Below are 21,764 nucleotides of genomic sequence, written 5' to 3' on the forward strand. Positions count from 1 at the left end.
AAGGGTCACTTGGATCTGCATGCTTCAAAACAAGAAGGCTCCCATTGTCTTTAAAAGGCAAAAGATTTATAAGATATGAAGAGGAAGCAGAGTATAACTCATTGGCTTTATAAGTTCCCTACAGCCCAGCGGCTGCGGCTGTCCACAGGTACAAGGACCATGGTGGAATCTGATACTATCATTGAATGCAGTTGGAGCAGGAAGACCTGAGACTGGGGCTGATAGGTGTTAGTTCATTTTGACAAGCGTGTGTAGATCTCATTACCAAAGTCTCAAGTTTCTAAGTGAAGTCATCTGCCCAGTGTATTTCCCAAACTGCGCCTTTACAGAGAATCATTTCTACTCTAATGATGTCCTTCTGAGTAAACTGTTGAATCACTCAAAGGATACAGATTAAAAAGAGAGAGAAAAAAGTGCTGTGTGGGAGGGGCACAGTGTTATAAAAGCAGTCATTACCATGTCAGGGCTGTAACAACTCTCAGAGGAGCATTTCCAGTCAGACAGCAACCCAGAGAATCACAAGGTATTTCAGTCATCTCTATGGAAAATGTGGCTTTATTTTTTGTTCTTCTTTCATGCTGGTATTAACATTATATAGAAAATTAAGACATGAGGTGTTTGTACGGGGTTAGTAGAATTTGAGTGGTGTTTTCTTGTTTAGTAGTTTACTGAAAATATTTTAGTTTGAGGTAAAACTAAATGTGTGGTAAAATGTAATTGTGAATCTCAGAAGTGAGCAAATACCTCTATGCCATTAACCAAGCCAAAATGTGTGTTCATTCAAGGTGTCGGTGTTACAAAAAGGTTAGAATATACATAATCCTACTTGTCATTCTGACACTGAATTTCGTGGAGATAGTTACATAAATTAAAATATTTCCATTGAAGCAATTTTAAGTAACATAATTTTTCTATAAATAAAAGGAAAAAAAATCTCAATTGTCATTTAAAATGAACAACCAGAAACTGCATAAATTAGGAAGCAAACTTGGATTGGGTCGATCCAGTACCAGAATGTATTCATGTATTCAGTTGGATAATGGATCAGTTTAATGAGAGGAAAATCAGCTTCACTTCTGCTTGAACTGACTGAAGTGCAGCTCAGTAAGTGATTTTAATGTGCTGTAAAGAGACAATCATTATGTGTGACAGCAACTAAAAGAAACTGCTTTTAACTTTGTGGAGAAAATTGTGGCAGTTTTTAATGAGTTTCTTTGATACTATTGTTTCATCTTTGTTCTTGCTGATTTTTGTGGTCAGTTTCAAGATATTTGCACTGTGTAGCTACAAAAATGAATTTGTTTTAAATGTGACAGTAAGCCCCAGTCTAAGAACCAGGGACAGTGAGAAGATGGACTGTGGTTGTGTGCCCAGTGGCACCTCCCCAGTGTTTCGTTACCTGTGCCAAGTTTCAGTATTGCATTCGTCAACTTGTATTGCAGGAACCAATACCACATCAGAAGCCTAGCCCCGCCTATGTTTTCTATTCATTTATCTCAAGAATATTAAAGTGTTATACATTAATTAGGGACATGCTGAAATTGTATAACTTACTATCATGTTAAGGAATTCACAACAAACGTGTATCTGATCTGACAATTATTTGACGTCATCCCCTGACTTCAATTTCGCATTGTTTTGACAGATTCCTATCCAAACACAAGGCATGGACTTGTCTAATGGTCAGAAAATACCTTCATAGCTTTCTAAAATTGTGAACACCTCATACTTTGTTTGAAAAGTTGGTAGAAAAAGCACTAGACTTGGTGTTGAAGGCTAGGATCCATCCTAGGTTCTGAGACTAACTAGTTAACTAAGATAGCTGTGCCATCTCCAGCTTCATGTTTTCATTCATCTAATAGGAACTACCAAGTTTACTGGAATAATCATTATGCAAATTAAACAAAGGTATTCGAAGAAATTTTTAACTGTGCTGGAGGCACCAAATGCCATTTTTATGTTAAGTGTGATTAATTGTACTTCATTTAAAAAATAAAGTTCAGACTATTTTTAAAAGAAGTAAGTTCATGTGGGACAATTTCATTCTGTTTAAATTGAATTTTTTTTTCTTTTTCAAGTTACCTGAAACCCTAACTTTAAACAGCCCTTCTAATAATTTGTGTTGACCTTTAAATTTTTCATGTCAAAGTGACTGACAATGAAGATTATTACAAAGAATTAGATGCAGAAGTTTCAATTTACTTTTCTGACTTATATTTTCACACAAGTATAGAGAAATATCGTATACTCTTTAGCTTGTTTCCAAATAGTACTGAGATAATCTATTTTGAAAACCTATACAACAAGTCTATTTATAAAGACAATTTTAAGTTGGAAGAAGAAAGGAATTTCTGAACTACCTTAATGAATCTGGTTTCTGTGATGAAGTCAAGAAGAAAAAAAAAAACAGTAACTTATTTTTAACTTAATAAGCCTATTACAGCATTATTTACTGGCTACTGTCCTCTTTTTTCTCCCCTTTATGACATTTCTCAAGCTGTAACTTGCTTAAATTCTTACATACTGTAGTGAGGATATACACAAGCAAGTGTAGGGACGTGGGAAAAAGTGGGCTTCCAAAATGTGATGTGAGCTTGAATGCCTGCACTATACATAGGAGCTGTTTGACCTTGTATAAGTTATTTAACACTTAGGTGCATCAGAATATTATCTATAAAATAGAGATAATCATACCTCCTTTGCACTGTTCCTACAAAGATTAAATGAGGGCAAAAAGGAGGTGAGAGTTGCAGGAATGCATTTTATTTAATTTACTATTATTGTCTTGGTAGAATTCAGTTGAGTTGTGTTTCAAATGAGAAATTTTGATACAAATTCCAATAATTTCCTTAAGAAAAGTATTTTAAGAAGTCAGGGTTTACATAAGACACCCACGTGGTCGAGAGACAAGGTCTACTGTATGAGGCCGCTGTAGGCAGCCAGACGACTTTCCTAGCTCTTCCCCCGTTCTGGGAACCATTGTCACAGAGGGATGACTGTCAGTGTTGTTTGGTGTACTTTTATAATTATAGGGTCTGTTTTAAGCCATGAGGAAGGCAAAACAGTTGGAAGAATGATCATTGGCTAGTACCATGAGGACAGACACACACACACACACACATCTTGAGTGTGTCCAAAGATTCACCTTTATATATAGCCTTTGGTTGTGGTAGACATGTCTGCCATTTATTTTCTGGAGGTTGACAAACTGGGTATACATGTATGTTTCATCTACCTTAGCTTATCTTTGTATTCCTGCCTGGAATTGATTTTCCCCCTGGGGATTGTGTCAGAGAAAGAATCCCTTCCAGTATTCCCATGAATGAATTCACTAGCACAGGAAGAACTTTGTATGTAGCAAGACTGTGGTATTTGTGGTATGGAAAAGGCATGAGTAGAGGCTGAGCGAAAGTACCAACCCTGAAACAATGAGTCTGAGCGACTTCTATAAGCAGAGAGCTGAAAAGATTGATTGTCTCAACTGGAGCTGACAGAATAGGCATGCATGTGGCACACATCTGAATAAGTGAATTAGTGTGCTCTTTCCTGTGTGTGTGGGGGATTATACTAAATGTGGGTGTTTGCAGTGTAGTTATGGGTGCAGCAAGAGATTGCAAGCATGACCTCAGAGGCTGCTTACCTGTCTTCAGTTCCTACTCCCATACCTTACAGCTGAGTGGCAATGGTCTCTTTCTTGAATCTTTCAATACAACTGTCTCTTCCTTTGTAAATCAGAAATAGCAGTGCCTTACTCACTGGGTTTAGTGAATATAAAATGGTTAGTGTAGCTAAAGTGTTTATATCAGCAACCGTTAGACAATAAGAACTCAATAAACACTATTGTTATTGCTGCTGCCACTTTCGTATTTGCAGTGACAAAAAGTGTCAATACTTATCATTGAACTTATCTCTATACCTCAGGATTAGCTATGTAATTTACAGCATACCAAATGAAAACATGGAAGCCCTTGTTAAAATATTATTTAAAATATTGAGAATTTCAAATTCAAGCCTGAGAGCTTTGTGACTGAACAGGTCTCAGGAGCATGAAGCTGTCCCTGCTTTCTTTGTTCCATGGGGGAAGAACAGGGCAGGAAACCCTACCTGGGCAGAGTATAGCTTGTCCTACTCTACTGACCTCATCCAAGATTTCTTTTATTGCTTTCCCTCTAGGTTGATACAATGGAAGATCTTTATGTTGCAAACACAATTTTTGCCCTCAATTTCTTCAAGCATCTGGCAAAAGCAAACCCCACCCAGAACCTCTTCTTCTCTCCATGGAGTATCTCATCCACCATGGCCATGGTCTACCTGGGTTCCAGGGGCAACACTGAAGACCAGATGGCCAAGGCAAGTCTGTGTTATTCTCAACATTTGGACAGATGATTTTGGAATGGAATTGTGGAATTCCTCTTGTTTTATGTCCAGCTCGTGTTAACTATAAGAAGGTAGTGATCATCACATGCCAATAAAACACCAGCTGTTTTAACACGGATTTCTTAGACTCAAATTTGCAAAACAGCCACCACGAAAACACTCAATTGTAGATCGCAGAAGACACATTGGAGTGTATTTTCCTGAAAGGGTAGAATTAATTGCAATGACATCTTCTTATATTTTAATAATATACTCATCCATAATGTTCAAACTTCCCAAAGTTAGTGTTTTGCATCACATTATCTCTTTTGGTTTTAAGACAAATGTTATTTTATAGATGAGAACAGTGGCAAGTGTGATGAAGTCAGCACCATTTCTAACCTCCTAACAGACTCTCCGTCATTCTGCCACCTGGTGTGTTTGTTCCCCATCCATATAAAGAATTTTCCCTAATGGTTTTAGAGAGGGTGACAAGGAGAAACAATGTACTAGAACTGTGGTTACCATATTCAGAGATACACGACTAGATACCACTTTAGAGAACCTATATCCATCAAGCATGTAAGGTCACATCCACAAGGTGGGGCCCAGCATTATGTGTGGCCAGTCTTCAGAACTGAGCTGGACAGGGTGCAGGGTAGCATTTGAGGTATTTCTGCATCTAGGTCTCCCTCCCTCACTGACTCTTCCTTCCTTCCTTCCTTCCTTCCTTCCTTCCTTCCTTCCTTCCTTCCTTCCTTCCATCTTTCCTTCCATCTTTCCTACTTTGAATGGAGAGCTTCATTTAGGGTGCTCTTTCCACTAGAGGCTTGAAAATGGGTTGAAATTCTGCAATTGCACACTGCAATATTCCTCAGAGATTCTTTATGCCCCTGTAAAATTATCATTATCCTGCAGTTTCCTAGGTCAATGACCTAGACATGGTCATCATGTAATTAAAATTCCTTCACATTCCGATACATACACACACTAAAATTGAATGCTTTAAGAACAAAGCTGTAGTGTGCTTTCAGTCACACCAAAATGCCGCTGGCTTTTTCCGTTTCCCATGAGAATTTTACCTGAGTATAAATCTAACCTTCCCAGAGACATAGTGACCCATTTAAGGTGGGCCTTTTTTGAGCTCTGAAGTTTTGAAGAGAGAGTGTTGGCCAATCTCACCGCAGGAGGACAGGGATGGATGAATTACACTGTGTGCTGGTGCCTGTTTGAACACTTAAGCTTACAACAAAACTCAATTGCTCAACGCTGATACCAGCAGTCTTTTGCAACATTCCTTCCCCTTTATCTTCTCTGTCTTAAAAAAAAATGTAGTGAGCTGCATTGAAAACTTTAGGAAACATGTGAGTCTTAATTTTTTTTAAAGTAAAGGAACCAGAGCAATGAATTTTGAGGCAAATGCTAAAGGAAGTGCTATGTGTTACTAAAGTAAAGACTTTGATTTTTCTACCATAGACAAATTAATTTACTGATTACTCTGGACTCAAGACCAATCTCTGTTTCCAGAAAGGGCTTGAACTCCTTAGGACTGTGTACATTTAACATTTCAAATATGAATTTGATTGCTTCCCAACTAAAGATAGAGAGAAGTTTCTTGGATAGGAGGAAGACGCATGGGCATTGGGTACAGACCCTTCTGTATTTGAGTCATGGCCGTGCCACTTACTAAGCATGTAGATGAAGGTATACAAATCCCCTGAGCCTCAGTGTTCTCATCTATAAAAGGCAAATGAAAATTCAGAAACTTCCAGATGGCTGTGAAGATCAGAGATAATGTGTAAAGCACTTACTAGTGGCCACCTTTATGAGAACCTTTGAATAGTTTACTCACATAATACAGAATCCTTTGATGTAGGTGCTATGACTATTATACTCATTTCACAGATCAGGAAATTAGAACCAGAAGGGGCACATGGTTGGGAATTGGTGTAGCTGTGAGAAGCAGTTTAAGTGTAGTTGTGGTGAAAGAAAGGACTAAATAGAAGGCATACTGTCCTAGAGAGCACAGGGCATATGAAATTAGTGTGCTGACAAGGAATACTTTTGCTAGCTTTTGTTGTTGCTGTTGATATTTATTTTTTTGGTTTGGACAGTGTTCCTCCCTGCCTTGCTATTTTCTCTGTGGCCTCAGCATGGCTCAGGGTCCCCTCAACTTCTCCACACTTGCAGAGACACTTTCCCAGAGGAGTTTTTGCACTGGAGCAAGTCCTAGGTGCTGACTTAAGGGTCAGTTTTCTAGGAAGGGAGGAGAAACAGAGAAGTTTTATAGAAAATATTCTTTGCTTGTATGTGAGCAGAGTGGAACCACTTTGTTTCATAGAGTACTAGGCAGGATTCTTTTTTTTTTTTTACTTTTTTAAAACTTTTATATTAAATAAATATAAATTTCAAAAGTACAAGTTTTGGATTATAGTGGTTTTTCCCCCTATAACCACCCTCCAACCCAAAATCTTCCCATCTCCCACTCCCTCTCCCATCCCATTCACATCAAGATTCATTTTCAATTCTCTTTATATACAGAAGATCAACTTAGTATATACTAAATAAATATTTCAATAGTTTGCACCCACACAGAAACACAAAATATAAAGTACTGTTTGAGTACTAGTTATACTGTTAATTCACATAGTACAACATATTAAGGACAGAGATCCTACATGGGGAGTAAGTGCACAGTGACTCCTGTTGTTTTAACAATTGACACTCTTATTATGACGTCACTAATCACCCAAGGCTCTTGTCATGAGCTGCCAAGGCTATGGAAGCCTCTTGAGTTTGCCAGCTCCAATCTTATTTAGACAAGGCCATAGTCAAAGTGGAAGTTCTCTCCTCCCTTCAGAGAAAGGTACCTCCTTCTTTGATGGCCTGTTCTTTCCACTGAGATCTCACTCACAGAGATCTTTCATTTAGGTCATTTATTTATTTATTTATTTTTGCCAGAGTGTCTTGGCTTTCCATGCCTGAAATACTCTCATGGGCTTTTTAGCCAGATCTGAATGTCTTAAGGGCTGATTCTTGATGTATGCCTTGAGGAGCAGGGACAAGCCTCACAAATCCCAACCCTTTCCCTTCAGACCAGAAACCCACCAACTGACTGGCCAAGACTGCCTCTCCCTTAGCAGACCCTAACACCAACTGACTTAGCAGATCATTCCCTCCTTACCCTTGGCCCCGAGGAGGGTTCTGCAGTGCCCCCTGGATTCCACAAATATCTGGGTGGGGTGGACGTGGCAGTGTCCAGCAGGCAACAATGCTTGGTGTGTGTGAATTGGGGGATGAGACTGAGGCAGCTTCGCAGGGGCAGTCTTTCCCACCTGATTCACTGTGTTGTCTGGAACTGCCCTCGTATGAGTAGAGATTCATGTTTTCATCACTCCTCCCCTGTAATCTGTTCCTACAAATGGACATTGATTTCTTTGTGTGAATACGGCATGTGTAAATATTTTAGGCTATTCTTGTTCATATAAAGTGACCAAATTTTACGCTTAAGTTGACTTTGGTTGATAGTTTTAGATAGGCTGGAAATGTATTTTGTATATAAGGCTGCGGAAAAGACCGAGAGATATAGAAGGTTCTGACTTAACCTTACTGCCTTTTTTTTTTTTTCCAAAATAATAGCATTGTTTCAAGATGATACATGGACTAAAAGATAATTTAGGGAATGAGTTATAAATCATCTCATAACAATAAAATGCTTTCTAAAATTACTGATATGAATTAGTATGAAAATACTTCTTGAAGGTTCTTGTAAAGGAAATATTAACATTGACTAATGTTTCCTTATTATGTGGAAAAAGCACCTGTGCTTGTGTCCCCATACACAAATGTGGGGCACTAGTTAAAGGTCTACTTAGAGGTATTTGACAGCATTGGTCTTAAATATTACGTAATTCAGCAGGAAAGTGTAATCACTCTCTCTCATTCCCACTACAGGTGCTTCAGTTTAAGCAAGTTGGAGGTCATGATGTCACCCCAGTGACCCCAGAGAACTTTGCTGGTTGTGAATTCACGCAGCAGGTCCAGAAGGGTCCTTATCCCAGTGCTATTTTGCAGGTATTTGACTCATTTCTTCACATTTATTTTAAAAGTCATTTCTAGAATCCTCTTGTCTTAAATATCACAGTGTTAGACTGGAAAGGAACCTAGTACCACTTCCCCATTCACAGAAAGAAAACTACAATTCTGTGTCATTAAGTAAATATCCTAAGGTCATACCACTAACAGATGGAAGAGCCAGGGGAATCTAGAGTTCATGACTTGCGGCCAAGGCTAATCCTAAATTCTATCATGCCCCTCTGATGTTAGTTGGGTAAATGTATTCTAAAACCATGGCAGACACCCCTAGATCACACATTCATGGATGAAGATTTCCAAAGTTGAGAGGGTATGAAGTGACACATAATTGAGGAATGAACACCAAGTTACATGGGTGTATGAGAGGTCACTGACCCTCAGATATCCTTCATCTATCTGTCTATCTATCTATCTATCTATCTATCTATCTATCTAATCTCTCTCCTTTCCTTTTTTCCCTCCCTCTCTCCTTCCTCCCCTCCCTCCCTCCCTCCCTTCCTTTCTTCAATTATCTATCAATCATCTATCTATCTCAAGTAGTAATACCTTTTCTCAATATTCCATCTTCTTAGATTTCAGAAATTCATCTCAACCATAGGAATTGAATATAAATTGGGTAACCCACTCCCACAATCATGCTCGTGGTTAGATTATGGGGAGATATGACCCATAGTTTCCTTCCTGGGTGCCCTCATGCTCCATTTAGTTATCATTCAGTGAATTATGGGTTTGAAGAGGTGCTGAGGCCTCTGTAATATGGTGATTCCACCAGGCGTCCTCACTTCATCTCGCATGTCCCTGCTCAGACTGAGGATTAGAATTCCCATTTACTTTTGTGGTTTTCTAAAGCCTAGATTTTGTGTTGCATAGGCAACCTTCCAAAATGGATACTTATAGAAGTTATAGAAACTTTTTCATAATACTGCTAAAGTAACATTTTCACCCCAGCTTTTCTGATGTATAATTGGCAAATAAAAATTGCATCTCTTGAAGGTGTACAAAATGATGATTTCATATGCCTATACATTGTTTTAAATTTACCACAGTCACATTAATTAACACTTCATGACCACAACTAGTTATTTGGTCATGGGGAGGTGGTGGTAAGGACACAAAATATACTCTCCTTGAAAATTTCAAATAAATAATATGGAATTTTAATCCATAATCCTCTCCCCTGTACATTAGATCCTTAACACTTATTAAACTTATAAATAAGCTAAAATTACTTAGATACCTTAAATTAAGGAACTATAGAAGAACTTACCCTTATTCTAGGACTGTTGGCTACTTCCTGGCTAAATACAGTGCATAGACACAGTAAAATTTGGAACAAATTAAAACTTATATTGTTAGTTATAATGCTCCACATCCTTATCAAGATCACTTTCTCAAAGGTTTTTCTAGGGAACCAGAAAAAAACATGCATTAATACATTATTGTTATGTTGAAGAAATATGTCATTGCTTAAGAAATATCTTTTTTAGTAGTTCTTCATCATAAAAAGATAATTCTTCCCTTCTGTTTAAGGCACAAGTTAGAGACACAATCCATTCCTCCTTCAACTCTCTGAGCTCTGCAATCAACAAATCCACAGGGGATTATGTATTGGAAAGTGCCAACAAGCTGTTTGGAGAGAAGTCTGCGAGGTTCAAGGACGTAAGTGACACCTGTAATTGAAATGGCTGCACCCCAAACCAGCAATCAGGCCATTTTCAAAGTAATTCTCTACAGTTTGTACAAGTAAAGTCAGAATTTGATACAGGTTTCCCAAGGCTGGCCTCCCCTAGCTAGTGTTCCTTTTGCTCTTTCTGTATGTTGTTCACTTCCTCGTATAAATGTCTCAGTCATGGAGTTAGAAATCTGGACAACAAACTGCCTTCCAGCACTTCTGTCCCCTAAGCCAAATTTCTTTTCTCTAATTTAGGGTCTGTAATGCAAAGAATACAAGAAGGCAGATGGAATTGGGGCTGGAGTGTGTGGAAGGAAGTTGATGGAGAACCTGTAATCTCTACTATTTCCTCCTTCAGCACCCCTACCCAACTCCAAACCCTATCACAGGCCTTTAGCCTTGAAGGGAAGCCCATAATCTGCAGTTACACTAAAAAGCTTGCTTGCAATCTGTTCTTTGTAACATTTGGCACTCTCTTGCTTTAAAGGAATACATGAAACTTTCTAAGAAATACTACTCCACAGAACCCCAGGCAGTAGACTTCCTGGAATGTGCAGAAGAAGCCAGAAAAAAAATTAATTCCTGGGTCAACACTCAAACCAAAGGTAAAAATCATTCAGATCTTTTCTTCTTACTACTTAGAAAACTGATCTTTTAAAACTATCCTTGAACTTAATCCTCCGCCTGCGGCGCTGGCACACCTGGTTCTAGTCCCGGTTGAGGCGCCGGATTCTGTCCTGGTTGCCCCTCTTCTAAGCCAGCTCTCTGCTATGGCCCGGGAGGGCAGTGGAGGATGGCCCAAGTCCTTGGGTCCTGCACCCGCATGGGAGACCAGGAGAAGCACCTGGCTCCTGGCTTCGGGTCAGTGCAGTGCGCCGGCTGCAGTGGCCATTGGAGGGTGAACCAACGGAAGGAAGACCTTTCTCTCTGTCTCTCTCTCTCTCACTGTCTACTCTGCCTGTCAAAAAAAAAAAAAAATCCTTGAACTTAACCATTACTTTCTTGTGATTTATTAAACTTTAGTTTTGTTAATGTAAGTTTATTTTCATTTAGCTGAGTGGTGTTTTAATTGAGAAAAAATAATCAAGGTCCACTAACAGAAAATGCATGCTCTGGACTTAAATATTTTGATTTTGTATATTACCTTCAAAAAATATGAAAGGCAGATGTTTCAAAATATAGGAAATAATTGTAACTCTATGTCCATTATGGAGCAAAAGAAAGAAAAACATGCTTGACCCCAAGATGAGCAAATGTGCAATTTTCAATGGAGGAGGAAAGTATCATAAAATATTCTAATTCTTTCTTCTCTTTCACCATTCAAAGTCAATGAATTGTATTTTGTTTTGTCCCTTCATCTGTCCTTGATTTTCTAAGCCTCTTCTACCATTTTAACTCATGCCTTTAATTTTTTCATAGGTTCTTGCCTCCCTTCATATTTTTCACAAGCATTCAAATTTAATTAAATAATCCATCCATTCTTGTTGAACTCATCCATTCTTATTGAATTAATCCATCAGTTACCAAATATTTATCCATCTTGTACCATGTCCCAGGCACTGTAGTGGAGATGAACACATAAATGGAATCCCTTGCCACCATAGAATTTTCCATCTTGGGAAGACATTCAGTGAAATTCACAGTTGTTACATAATGACAAATGCTTTCATGGGGCAGTTCAAGGTACTACATTGGAACACATAAAACAAATATTTGACTAGAATTTTAAAAACGCTTGAGTTTTGACTGGGAAGGTGAACTGGAACTGTCTGGGCAGAAGCCATCCATGGTACCTGGGGAAGGTGTTACAGACAGGGTATGCAGGATATGCAAAGGTCCATAAATGAAAGGACTGACCCTTTGAGGAAATTAATGGAGTTTGGTCTAAGAAAGAGGTGACCAAAAAGGTGAAGTAGCCGGTTTATTATGGCATTCTCACCCTAAAAGCAAGACTCAGCGACTTCCTATTGCCCTCAGGAGAAGTTCTCATGCTTTACCTCAACTTTGATGTTCTCAATAATCTGACAGACTGCACTTTACAGCAGATCCTTGGACTCCCACAAATGCAGCATACTCATTGCTACCTCTAATACTACAGGATTTAATTTATGCAGCAATCAAAGTCCCACCCCTTCCTAGAAGTGTCTCCCAACCACTCACTTCCTGATAATTTCTCTTTTCCATTTGTCTGTTACTTCTTAAGTTTCACGACTCATGTCCATGTTTATCATACGTGGAAAACCATTATAAAAATTATTTTAGTTTGTTTTGCCTTTCCACCCAGACATAGGATCAAGCCATTATGTTGAGGGTTGAGCCAGTATGCCACACTTCTCCTATGTTCCCACAGATGGTAACACTGACTTTTGTTGACAATGTAAATCCTTCATGTTTCTGAAAGAAATGTTGAATAATTACATAAAATTAGTATCTAAAGGTTGGGGGGAATATATTATTTTGGATGCAAACTTGTTGAGATGTTTTGTACATTTGCAAGCTGTTATGGTTGAAAGCATCCTTAGAGAACATCTGTCCAACCTAACCATGTTATTACTGTGGACTCTTCAGCCCCAAGAGGTTAGTTGGCTCAGGCAAGATTCCCACTTTTCAGTCACTTTTCAGTCACTTTTCAGTCACTTCTGATCCATAGTCTAACTCCAGAATTTTTCAATTGCACGTTTAAAGATTTTGATAACAAGGAAAAATAAGTGTTTTCATTTGACATTTATGCATAACACAATATTTCAAGAAATAGTTCAGTATCTTAATTCCATGTCTTTTGTTTTCACAGTAGAAAATAAATAGAAACTAAGGTTTTTGGAATGATAAAAATTTTTTTTGTTTATCTGAAAGTAGCTGATTTTGATTTTTCATTTCCATTAAGGGTTGTTCAATTACTAATCTAAAATATTTCCAAGTCACTGAAACAGAGAAAGCAGGAAAAGTGAATATTAAATAAACATAAGTGAAGTGAAAGCAGGAAACAAAATTAAAAATACACTTGGGAGCTTTGTTTCCTTTAAAGAACAATGTGAATTGTGTTTTTCTTAAACATAGTGTTGAATGGCTGTAAATCAACCAGCTTCATTGCCCAAAAGCTTAGCAGTTTTTGGAATGATTTTTTAAAATCAACTTTGTAACAATTTGAAAGAATTTTCTATTTTATCACGTTATGACAAAATAGTAGTGTGCACTACAAAATTAAATAAAACATTAGTAGAATTCAATACTAACAAAGAATTTAAATTGCTCAAGGAATATATTGAATTTATATTTCAAGTGGATGTATTGAAGCTGAGAACACAGTGATGATTTTACAGCAGTCCAATGTATGTCAGCAGTATGAAAAAGTTGTAGACTGTGGATTCAGAATCTTTACCAGTTAACGAGCATTGTAACCATGGGGAATGTACAGACCTCTTTCATTAGGCGTCCTTTTTGTGTAAAATGAGACTAATAATATCCTCCTAATTGAGTAGTTGTGAGGATCAAATAATGCAATGCATTTTGGTGGCTGGAACATTGTAGAGCAGGTACTCACCATAAATGGACTGATCCTAAAAATTTTCCTTTTAAATGATTATGCTCAGATGTCATCATTTCTAAGAACATACCCTGGATCACTCCTTTACTTTCTTCGCTGTATTGTTACTGTTAATTGCATTATTTGGCTCAATTATAGAACTTACCACACAGTTTCACAATTGACTTTGAATGTTTCTTCCAGTATTTTGGGCACATTGAGATAATTATTCCCTTTTTATCCTTTATATTTTCATGGCTCCTAATTTAGGTTTAGCCTACACCTAAGGAAGATTTACAGAATTTAGATTTTGATGAATTTATTCATTTTGGATGAAAAAATTGGTTAAATCCACAGATTGTATGAGCTATATTAGGACAACTAAGTGATGTACCGTTACACTCCTTAAGAGGCTTTCATTTCCTTCTGCATCAAATAACGTTCATACCACAGCAAAACTTCGAGAAAGCAATACAAAAAGGAAGTGAAAATCTCCCTTCCCAATCTGATATCCTAAATTTAAAACTTTCTTCATTTTTTTCTTGAATTTTGCAAACCTGAGAAATGCGTTCCCATTTTACTAAAGCTCTATATCTAGAGAAAAACTTGATCTTGAAGATCATCATCTGCAGAGTTTGACAAATGTGGACACCAAGTATGAAGCTTAATGGAAAGATCCAAGTTGTCATAACTTCATAGTTTGTGAATGTGAAATCTCAATCTATGTTATGTTTTCTGCAGGCAGAATCCCGAATCTGTTACCTGAAGGTTCTATAGATGGAGAGACCAGGATGGTCCTGGTGAATGCTGTCTACTTCAAAGGAAAGTGGAAAACTCCCTTTGAGAAGAAGCTGAATGGGCTTTATCCTTTCCGTGTGAACTTGGTATGAGAAAAGCAGATGCATTGTCTAAACATATATTTTAGGAAGGACCTTAGACAATTTGGGAACAAAAAATTAGAGCTCAGTTACGATACTTCCAGGTGACTTGCTAGGTTACAAGTTATATATGCTAGGAATTGACTTTCAAGCTACCAAGTGGCATTCAATGATTTCCCAAGAGGCTGTGTGAGTAGAGCTGAAGACCACAGGCTTTATATTGATGCGTGCCTGGACTCAAATATTGGATGTATCACTTATCCGCTAAGACCTAACTTATCTTCCATGCATTCCATGCCTTTTCTACAAAACTAAGCTAATGTGCAATTCAAAAATTTCTTGGAAGCATTCAGTGAGATTTATAAGATCTTGCCCATACTGAACAAATGTTTTTGTGTTGTTATTGTTATTGTGGTGTGTAATACTAAACAAAGGATATAAGCTTGAAAAGACTATTGAGACAGAGTACCCTCTATAATGGTATACAAAGTTTAATTTGTTGATTTAAAAAATACGTTTCTTCAACACTAAATCTGAATTTATTATTTTAATGTATAGTTGTAAATATCTCTCTTTTAAAAAAGATTTACCTGTTTATTTGAAAGGCAGAGAGAGAGAGAGAGAGAAACTTCCATTTGCTGGGTTTCTTCTGAAATGGTCACAACAGCCAGGTCTGGGCCAAGCCAAAGCCAGGAGCAAACAAAGTGCCTCATCTGGGTCTCCCTCATAAGTGGCAGGGGCCCAAACACTTGGGCCATTTTCTGCTGCCTTCCCAGGTGCATTAGCCAGTAGCTAGATCAGAAGTGGAGCAGCTGGGACTGGAACCAGCAGCCATAGGTGTTGCTCCTGCTGCAGGAGGAGGCTTGGCCCGCTGCATCACAGAGCTGGCCCCATTGCAAATCTCTTGACATCTTAGACCTGACTTTCATATTTTACTTTTTAATGATTTCAGACTGAGAGAAAACCTGTACAAATGATGTACTTGCGTGAAAAGCTGAACATTGGATACATAGAAGACCTAAAGGCTCAGATTCTTGAGCTCCCATATGCTGGAAATGTCAGCATGTTCCTGTTGCTTCCAGATGAATTTGCTGATGCTAGCACTGGGTTGGAGTTGGTAAGGCATTCCCACTTCAACTGTTTCAAACATATCCTTCAAGAGATGAACATCTACATCTTAGAAAATACTCTGCTTTCCTACAGAAACATGTTATTCAGTGAACAGTAAATGTGGCATATCTCAAAATTTCATTAAGGATACATCATACATGCTAACTTCTTGCAAAAATTTGGCCACTCTATTAAATTTTTATATTACCCACAATAAAGTTAAAGTCTAGAGATATTTTGCTCCTTTTCTAACACCAACTTTGACTTTTGCTTTGCTTTGCAGTTGGAAAGTGCAATAACCTATGACAAACTGCAAAAATGGACCAGCAAAGACACAATGGCTGAAGATGATGTTGAAGTATATCTCCCACAGTTCAAATTAGAAAAGCGTTATGAACTCAAATCCATTCTGAGAAACATGGGCATGGAGGATGCCTTCAACAAGGGCCAGGCCAATTTCCAAGGAATGTCAGAAAAAGATGATTTGTTTCTCTCTGAAGTGTTCCATCAAGCAACAGTGGATGTTAATGAGGAGGGCACTGAAGCCACTGCTGGCACTGGGGGCATTATGACAGGGAGAACTGGTCATGGGGGCCCTCAGTTTGTGGCAGATCATCCTTTCCTTTTCCTGGTCATGCACAAAGTAGCCAAGAGCATCCTGTTTTGGGGCAGATTCTCCTCACCCTGAAATTGAAAGCTTCCATTTCTACACAGTATTTTGTAGCATGAGCTATAAGCCTCAGAATTACTATCTCAAATGCCAAAAATTTAGAGACTTTTTCTATGTTTCTGTTTTTCTGAAAAAATGTCAACATACTAAATATAAAAGCAAAAATAGACACCTGCCAACCATAATATGATTACTCTACTAATCATTTGCTCCCCTAAATAAGATGATGTCCATTTTATTCTTTCTTACTCTTCCTTTATTTTATAGCATTAACTTTTCTTTTGTTATTTATTATTTTATATAATAATGGGTTTTTAAAAATATTAACTGTATTTAATGTAACTAATAGTTACACAAGCAAGTGATCAGTTAATTTTCTCTAAAGAAATACATTTACTTGCTTTTGTAATGAATGAGTATGTGTTTCTCCATACCCTCTGTAATAAATATCTTGAAGAAAGGCTTGAACAACATGCAAATACGTTATGTCCATTACTAGCATTACATATTGTTTTTGTAACTCATGTAAAATCACAAATATACAATAAATGAATATGTTTCCATACAACTGTTGATCATAAGACCTGTTATACTTTGATCCCCAGGAGTTTCACATCATAGACCATTTGTGGCAACTCCCTTCCCAGAAAACAAGACAGAATAAAGGAGCCAAGAGGACAACTACCCCTCTTACCAGAAGATCCAGCGTTGAGGTTGAAGGGGATGGGCTTGTGAGAAACACGGCTGGAGCTCTTTTTTCAAAATAGTCAAAGACCTAGTAATTCAGAACAGTTGAGGTCACAGTTCTTGGGAGAAACCAGTTTCTGAACTTCTAAATTCATTGGCCCAGACACAGAAACAAGGTTGTAGCCATTGATCTGAGAATTCAGAGAAGCAAAGATGGACTGGGTACAAGGACAGGAGGGGAAACGTAAGCTAGTTCCTCTTAAAGGTGTTTGTTTCAAAGCACCGAACGCTTTGGAATGGAACAGAGTCAAAGAAGAACATCATTTCAGACCAGAGAATTATGGCAAATCATAGGGTGGGGAGCCTGGATGGGGAGCAGAGTCTGACTGCAGAGTGTAGCTAGATCCTGGAAGTGGGCACCAGGCAGCACTCCCTCTGGAACTCAGGGGTGATTGGCCCTGTAGAGTGTGGTGGCTGGAGAAGTAGCCTCGGGATGTTGCCTATCCACACCCAAATCCTGGTTCTAACATTTGGACGTGTTCTAGCCAGGGGCTAACTCTGGTCCTTTTCTTTGCTTCGGTTTTGTTTCAGTGTAAACATTTCTTCATAAGGTTGATATGATGATTAAATGCAATTAGTGATTGCATGCTGTACACAGTATTTAACAAATACTAGTCATTATGATAATTATTTTCTTTGTCATTAATTAAGCTGTCAGCTAGTCAAATATATGCTTAGAATCTGAGAAAATTATTCAATTAGTTTTTAAAAACTCGAATCATAGTGTAATTTCTCTAATCATGCATTCTTGGATATTAAGTGCCTTGCTTCCTGCATTGTCCTATTTACTTTTACATGAGTATTCATTTTTCATTTACTTCAATCATTCACTCAGTGAGGTAGTAGTTGTTAACTTTCTGAATAGTTGCAAGTGCTAAAAAATTCATATTTCAGTGTCAGCACTGTGGCACAGCGGATTAATGCCCTGGCCTGAAGTGTCAGCATCCCATATGGGCGCTGGTTCTAGTCCGGGCAGCTCTACTTCTGATCTAGCTCTCTGCAATGGCCTGGGAAAACAGTGGAAGATGGCCCAAGGCCTTGGGCCCCTGCACCTGCATGGGAGACCTGGAAGAGGCTCCTGGCTCCTGGCTTCGGATTGGCGCAGCTCTGGCCGTTGTGGCCAACTGGGGAGTGAACCATAGGATGGAAGACCTACCCCCCCTCTTTCTCTCTCTGCCTCTCCTCTCTGTAACTCTTTCAAATAAATAAATAAATCTTTTAAAAAATTCATATTTCACTCTCATTATTGAGTTCAATTATGGGTATAGAATTCTAAATTCAAAAGCACTGTTAAGCACTTTGAAGGTAAGATTTTATAAATTTTTGTCATTCAATGTTATTGATGAGAAAGTTGATGTCAAGATAATTCTTGCACCTTGAATTTTCAACAATTTTTGTTCTTGTTTTTGTTATTTACTAAGGATTTTACTTCCAATTTATTTTTTTCTACACATGAAACTTCTATTTTACCTTTTTATTCTTTTTTTTTTAGTTTTTAGCAAATTCAATACAGTTCATATTTACAATTCTAAGAATATATTCTTTAAAAAAATTATTCTGTTCAATTCAACCCCCAATTTTTCTGTCTGTAGACTTGCATCTTGCTTCAGTTCTGGGAAACTGTCAGTCACTGGTATGGATTCAACATTTGTTCCCCTACTCACAAACCCATGTGTTGATAAATACTCAAATCGATGACGTTTGCAGGAGGGGTTTTGGAAGATTCTCAGAGTTAGATAACGTTGCAAGGGTGGAACCTCATGATAGGATTAGAGCCCTTTTAAGGACATGAAAGGACTGGAGCTTTTTCTGTCTGCCACGTGAAGGTATAAGAAGGCAGCCATCTGTGAATCACCAAGAAGGTCCTCACTAAAAGCCAACCACGCTGGTTCCTTGATCTCAGACTTCCACTGTCCAGAACTGTGAGAATAAATTTTTGTTTCAGTCACCCAGTGAATGTCTTTTTTTTATTTTTAAGATTTATATATATATATATTTTGAGAGCGAGAGAGAGAGAGGGAGAGGGAGAGAGATAGATCTGCTGATTTACTCCCCAAATGGCCACAACAGCTGTGACTGGGCCTGGTTGAAGCCAGGATACAGGAACTCCATCTCTCCCATGTGAGTGTCAGGGATCCAAGCATTTCGGTCCTCTTTCTCCATATTCTCGAGTGAGTTAGAAGGGGGCTGGATCAGAATCAGAGTACCTGGGACTTGAACTGGCACTCCAGTAAGGGATGCTGGTGTCATGAGAGATGGCTTCATCTGTTCTGCCACAGTCCCAGCCCCAGTGAATGGTACACTGTTAGAGTAGCCTAAATGGACTAAGATAGCTCTTATCTACTCAATTTGCTTCTGTTCCATTTCTATTTATTCTCTTCTCTATTCCTATTAGAATAATTTTAATGTACCTGGAGCTCTTCTTGCTGTTTCTCAAGTTTGTTGAATGCCTAATAAAATCACACTGCCCAAACATCAATATCATAAAAAAACTACAGAAAAAGTTTCCCCTCCCACGCCTATTCCTTAGGTTACTATTCCTCCATCTCTACTAGTATTGTTTGTACATATTGCCATTATATACCTGACAGGCCAAAATTAGCAACAAATGAACAAAATTATGCTAATAATACTATTTCATTCACTTAAGATATGATTACTTATTTCACTTTGGCAGAAAAATAATGCATAACTATGAAGTTATTTATATAGGCAGTAGACCTGCATATATCACTTTTAATCAGCAGGCAAGTGGGAAAGGGATCTAAAGAAGGTTTTGAAAAAGAAATATGTAAAGCTTAGTCTATGACTTTAAAGAGAATGAGAGAATTTCTTGGATGATTCAACAGAGCCTATATTGATGGTTTAATGTACCATAGGCAACTAGAACAGGACTTTACGCTGTGCAGTGTCACATCCCAAGCCACTATCTGGTAAGTGGCATCATTCAAGGAAAGCATTTTTTCTATCTGGGGCCTCCATATGGCACTTCCAGCTAAGAATAGCTATGGAGGCATCCACATATAACAATATCTGCCCAGCCTGTGAGTGGCAGACACCATAGAATTTCCTACCAGAGGTCTAACCAAGTCTAGAATAACATTGCACTCTGAGTTCCACACCAACATTCAAATATTAAACTCTGAGGCAGTCTACCAAAGGATACATGTGCTCATGTGGGGAGAAAAAATGGAAACAGCATAGAGAAATCTCCTTTGCTTTCATCCCCTCTGTATTTTCCCTCTTTCCTCCTTATTCCTACTTTTACTCCCCTCACTTCAAGCACATGCAAATCAAATAATTGACCTATTATATTTCCTTTTTAATTAATAAACATAAGCTAAGGGAAGTTCATAGGGGGAAATAAAAGAACCAGAAAATAAAAAATCTGCATTTCATTCAATGACTATCTTGAATATGTTCATCTAAACCCTATACCCTTGCTGATGGGGAGGACCGACATCTTGGTCATTGAAGTACAGTGTGAGTTCTCCACCAGCACCTCAGATAAGAATAGCAAAAATTCCTGGCTGCTTCTTACAGTAGTGCTCCAAGTACTTTAACAGGTAAACAACAGGTAGTTTGGAAATTTATATTTATTAAATAAAAGTTGAAAAAAAAGAACAGAAAATTCACCTTGCAATGAAATTTTTATTTCATTGCCCACTACTATTTCACTAACTTGAAGCTTTCTGTTTCTCTCTCTTTTTTTTTTTTTGGACAGGCAGAGTGGACAGTGAGAGAGAGAGACAGAGAGAAAGGTCTTCCTTTGCCATTGGTTCACCCTCCAATGGCTGCCACGGCCAGCGCGTTACAAGGCAGGAGCCAGGCGCTTATCCTGGTCTCCCATGAGGTGCAGGGCCCAAGCACTTAGGCCATCCTCCACTGCACTCCCTGGCCATAGCAGAGAGCTGGCCTGGAAGAGGAGCAACCGGGACAGAATCCGGTGCCCCGATCGGGACTAGAACCCGGGGTGCTGGCGCCGCAAGGCAGAGGATTAGCCTAGTGAGCCACGGCGCCGGCTTCTGTTTCTCTTTTAAAAAAATCTACCAGGGGCCGGTGCCACGGCTCACTTGTCTAATCCTCCGCCTGCGGCGCCAGCACCACAGGTTCTAGTCCTGGTTGGGGCGCCGGATTCTGTCCCGGTTGCTCCTCTTCCAGTCCAGCTCTCTGCTGTGGCCCGGGAAGGCAGTGGAGGATGGCCCAAGTGCTTAGGCCCTGCACCTGCATGGGAGGCCAGGAGGAAGCACCTGGCTCCTGGCTTCGGATGGGCACAGTGCACCGGCTGCAATGCACCAGCCGTAGCGGCCATTTGGGGGGTGAACCAATGGAAAAGGAATACCTTTCTCCGTCTCTCTCTCTCACTGTCTAACTCTGCCTGTCAAAAAAAAAAAAAAAAAAATCTACCAGGGAAGACCAGGCAAATTGTTGTAAGTTGGCAAAGCAGAGAAGATATTAACAAGGAAAGTATGAGTTAAATTGAGAGAAAGGATTAATGAACGAAAGTGTGAGTTACAATTTGTCAGAATTCAGGTCTCCACATGCTGGCAGACACAGAAAATATGAGTAATTGAATAATGCAGACAAAGTGCCAACTGTCCTCCTGTTATTTTATTCGAATTTCTGGCCAAGATAAGCCTGCAGAGTGTATTGGCTTGTGAAACAGAATCTAGGGTGGGGCTAAAAAGAGGGAGGTGCTAGTACTTAATCTTC

The 21,764-nt window shown here is 38.7% G+C and overlaps 1 protein-coding gene across 1 annotated transcript; it reads left to right on the plus strand.

Moving 5' to 3' along the window:
* The first annotated feature begins 485 nt into the window (after window positions 1-485).
* Window positions 486-17,341, plus strand: SERPINB2 (serpin family B member 2). The gene is made up of 8 exons (XM_062200301.1): window positions 486-523; window positions 4,174-4,350; window positions 8,311-8,430; window positions 9,982-10,110; window positions 10,611-10,728; window positions 14,388-14,530; window positions 15,477-15,641; window positions 15,918-17,341. Exons 2-8 carry the CDS (start codon window positions 4,183-4,185, stop codon window positions 16,320-16,322), a joined length of 1,248 nt encoding a protein of 415 aa, XP_062056285.1. The 5' UTR covers window positions 486-523; window positions 4,174-4,182; the 3' UTR covers window positions 16,323-17,341.
* The last annotated feature ends 4,423 nt before the right edge of the window (window positions 17,342-21,764 follow it).

Source organism: Lepus europaeus, chromosome 9, assembly GCF_033115175.1.
Source record: "Lepus europaeus isolate LE1 chromosome 9, mLepTim1.pri, whole genome shotgun sequence".
NCBI classification, from domain to species: Eukaryota; Metazoa; Chordata; class Mammalia; order Lagomorpha; family Leporidae; genus Lepus; species Lepus europaeus.

Excerpts from the sequence above, each read along its gene's own strand:
- SERPINB2 (XM_062200301.1), top strand. The coding sequence starts at position 4,183 with ATGGAAGATCTTTATGTTGCAAACACAATTTTTGCCCTCAATTTCTTC. Across the intron at positions 10,111-10,610 it reads AGTCTGCGAGGTTCAAGGAC|GAATACATGAAACTTTCTAA; the intron begins GTAAGTGACACC and ends CTTGCTTTAAAG. Across the intron at positions 14,531-15,476 it reads ATCCTTTCCGTGTGAACTTG|ACTGAGAGAAAACCTGTACA; the intron begins GTATGAGAAAAG and ends TAATGATTTCAG.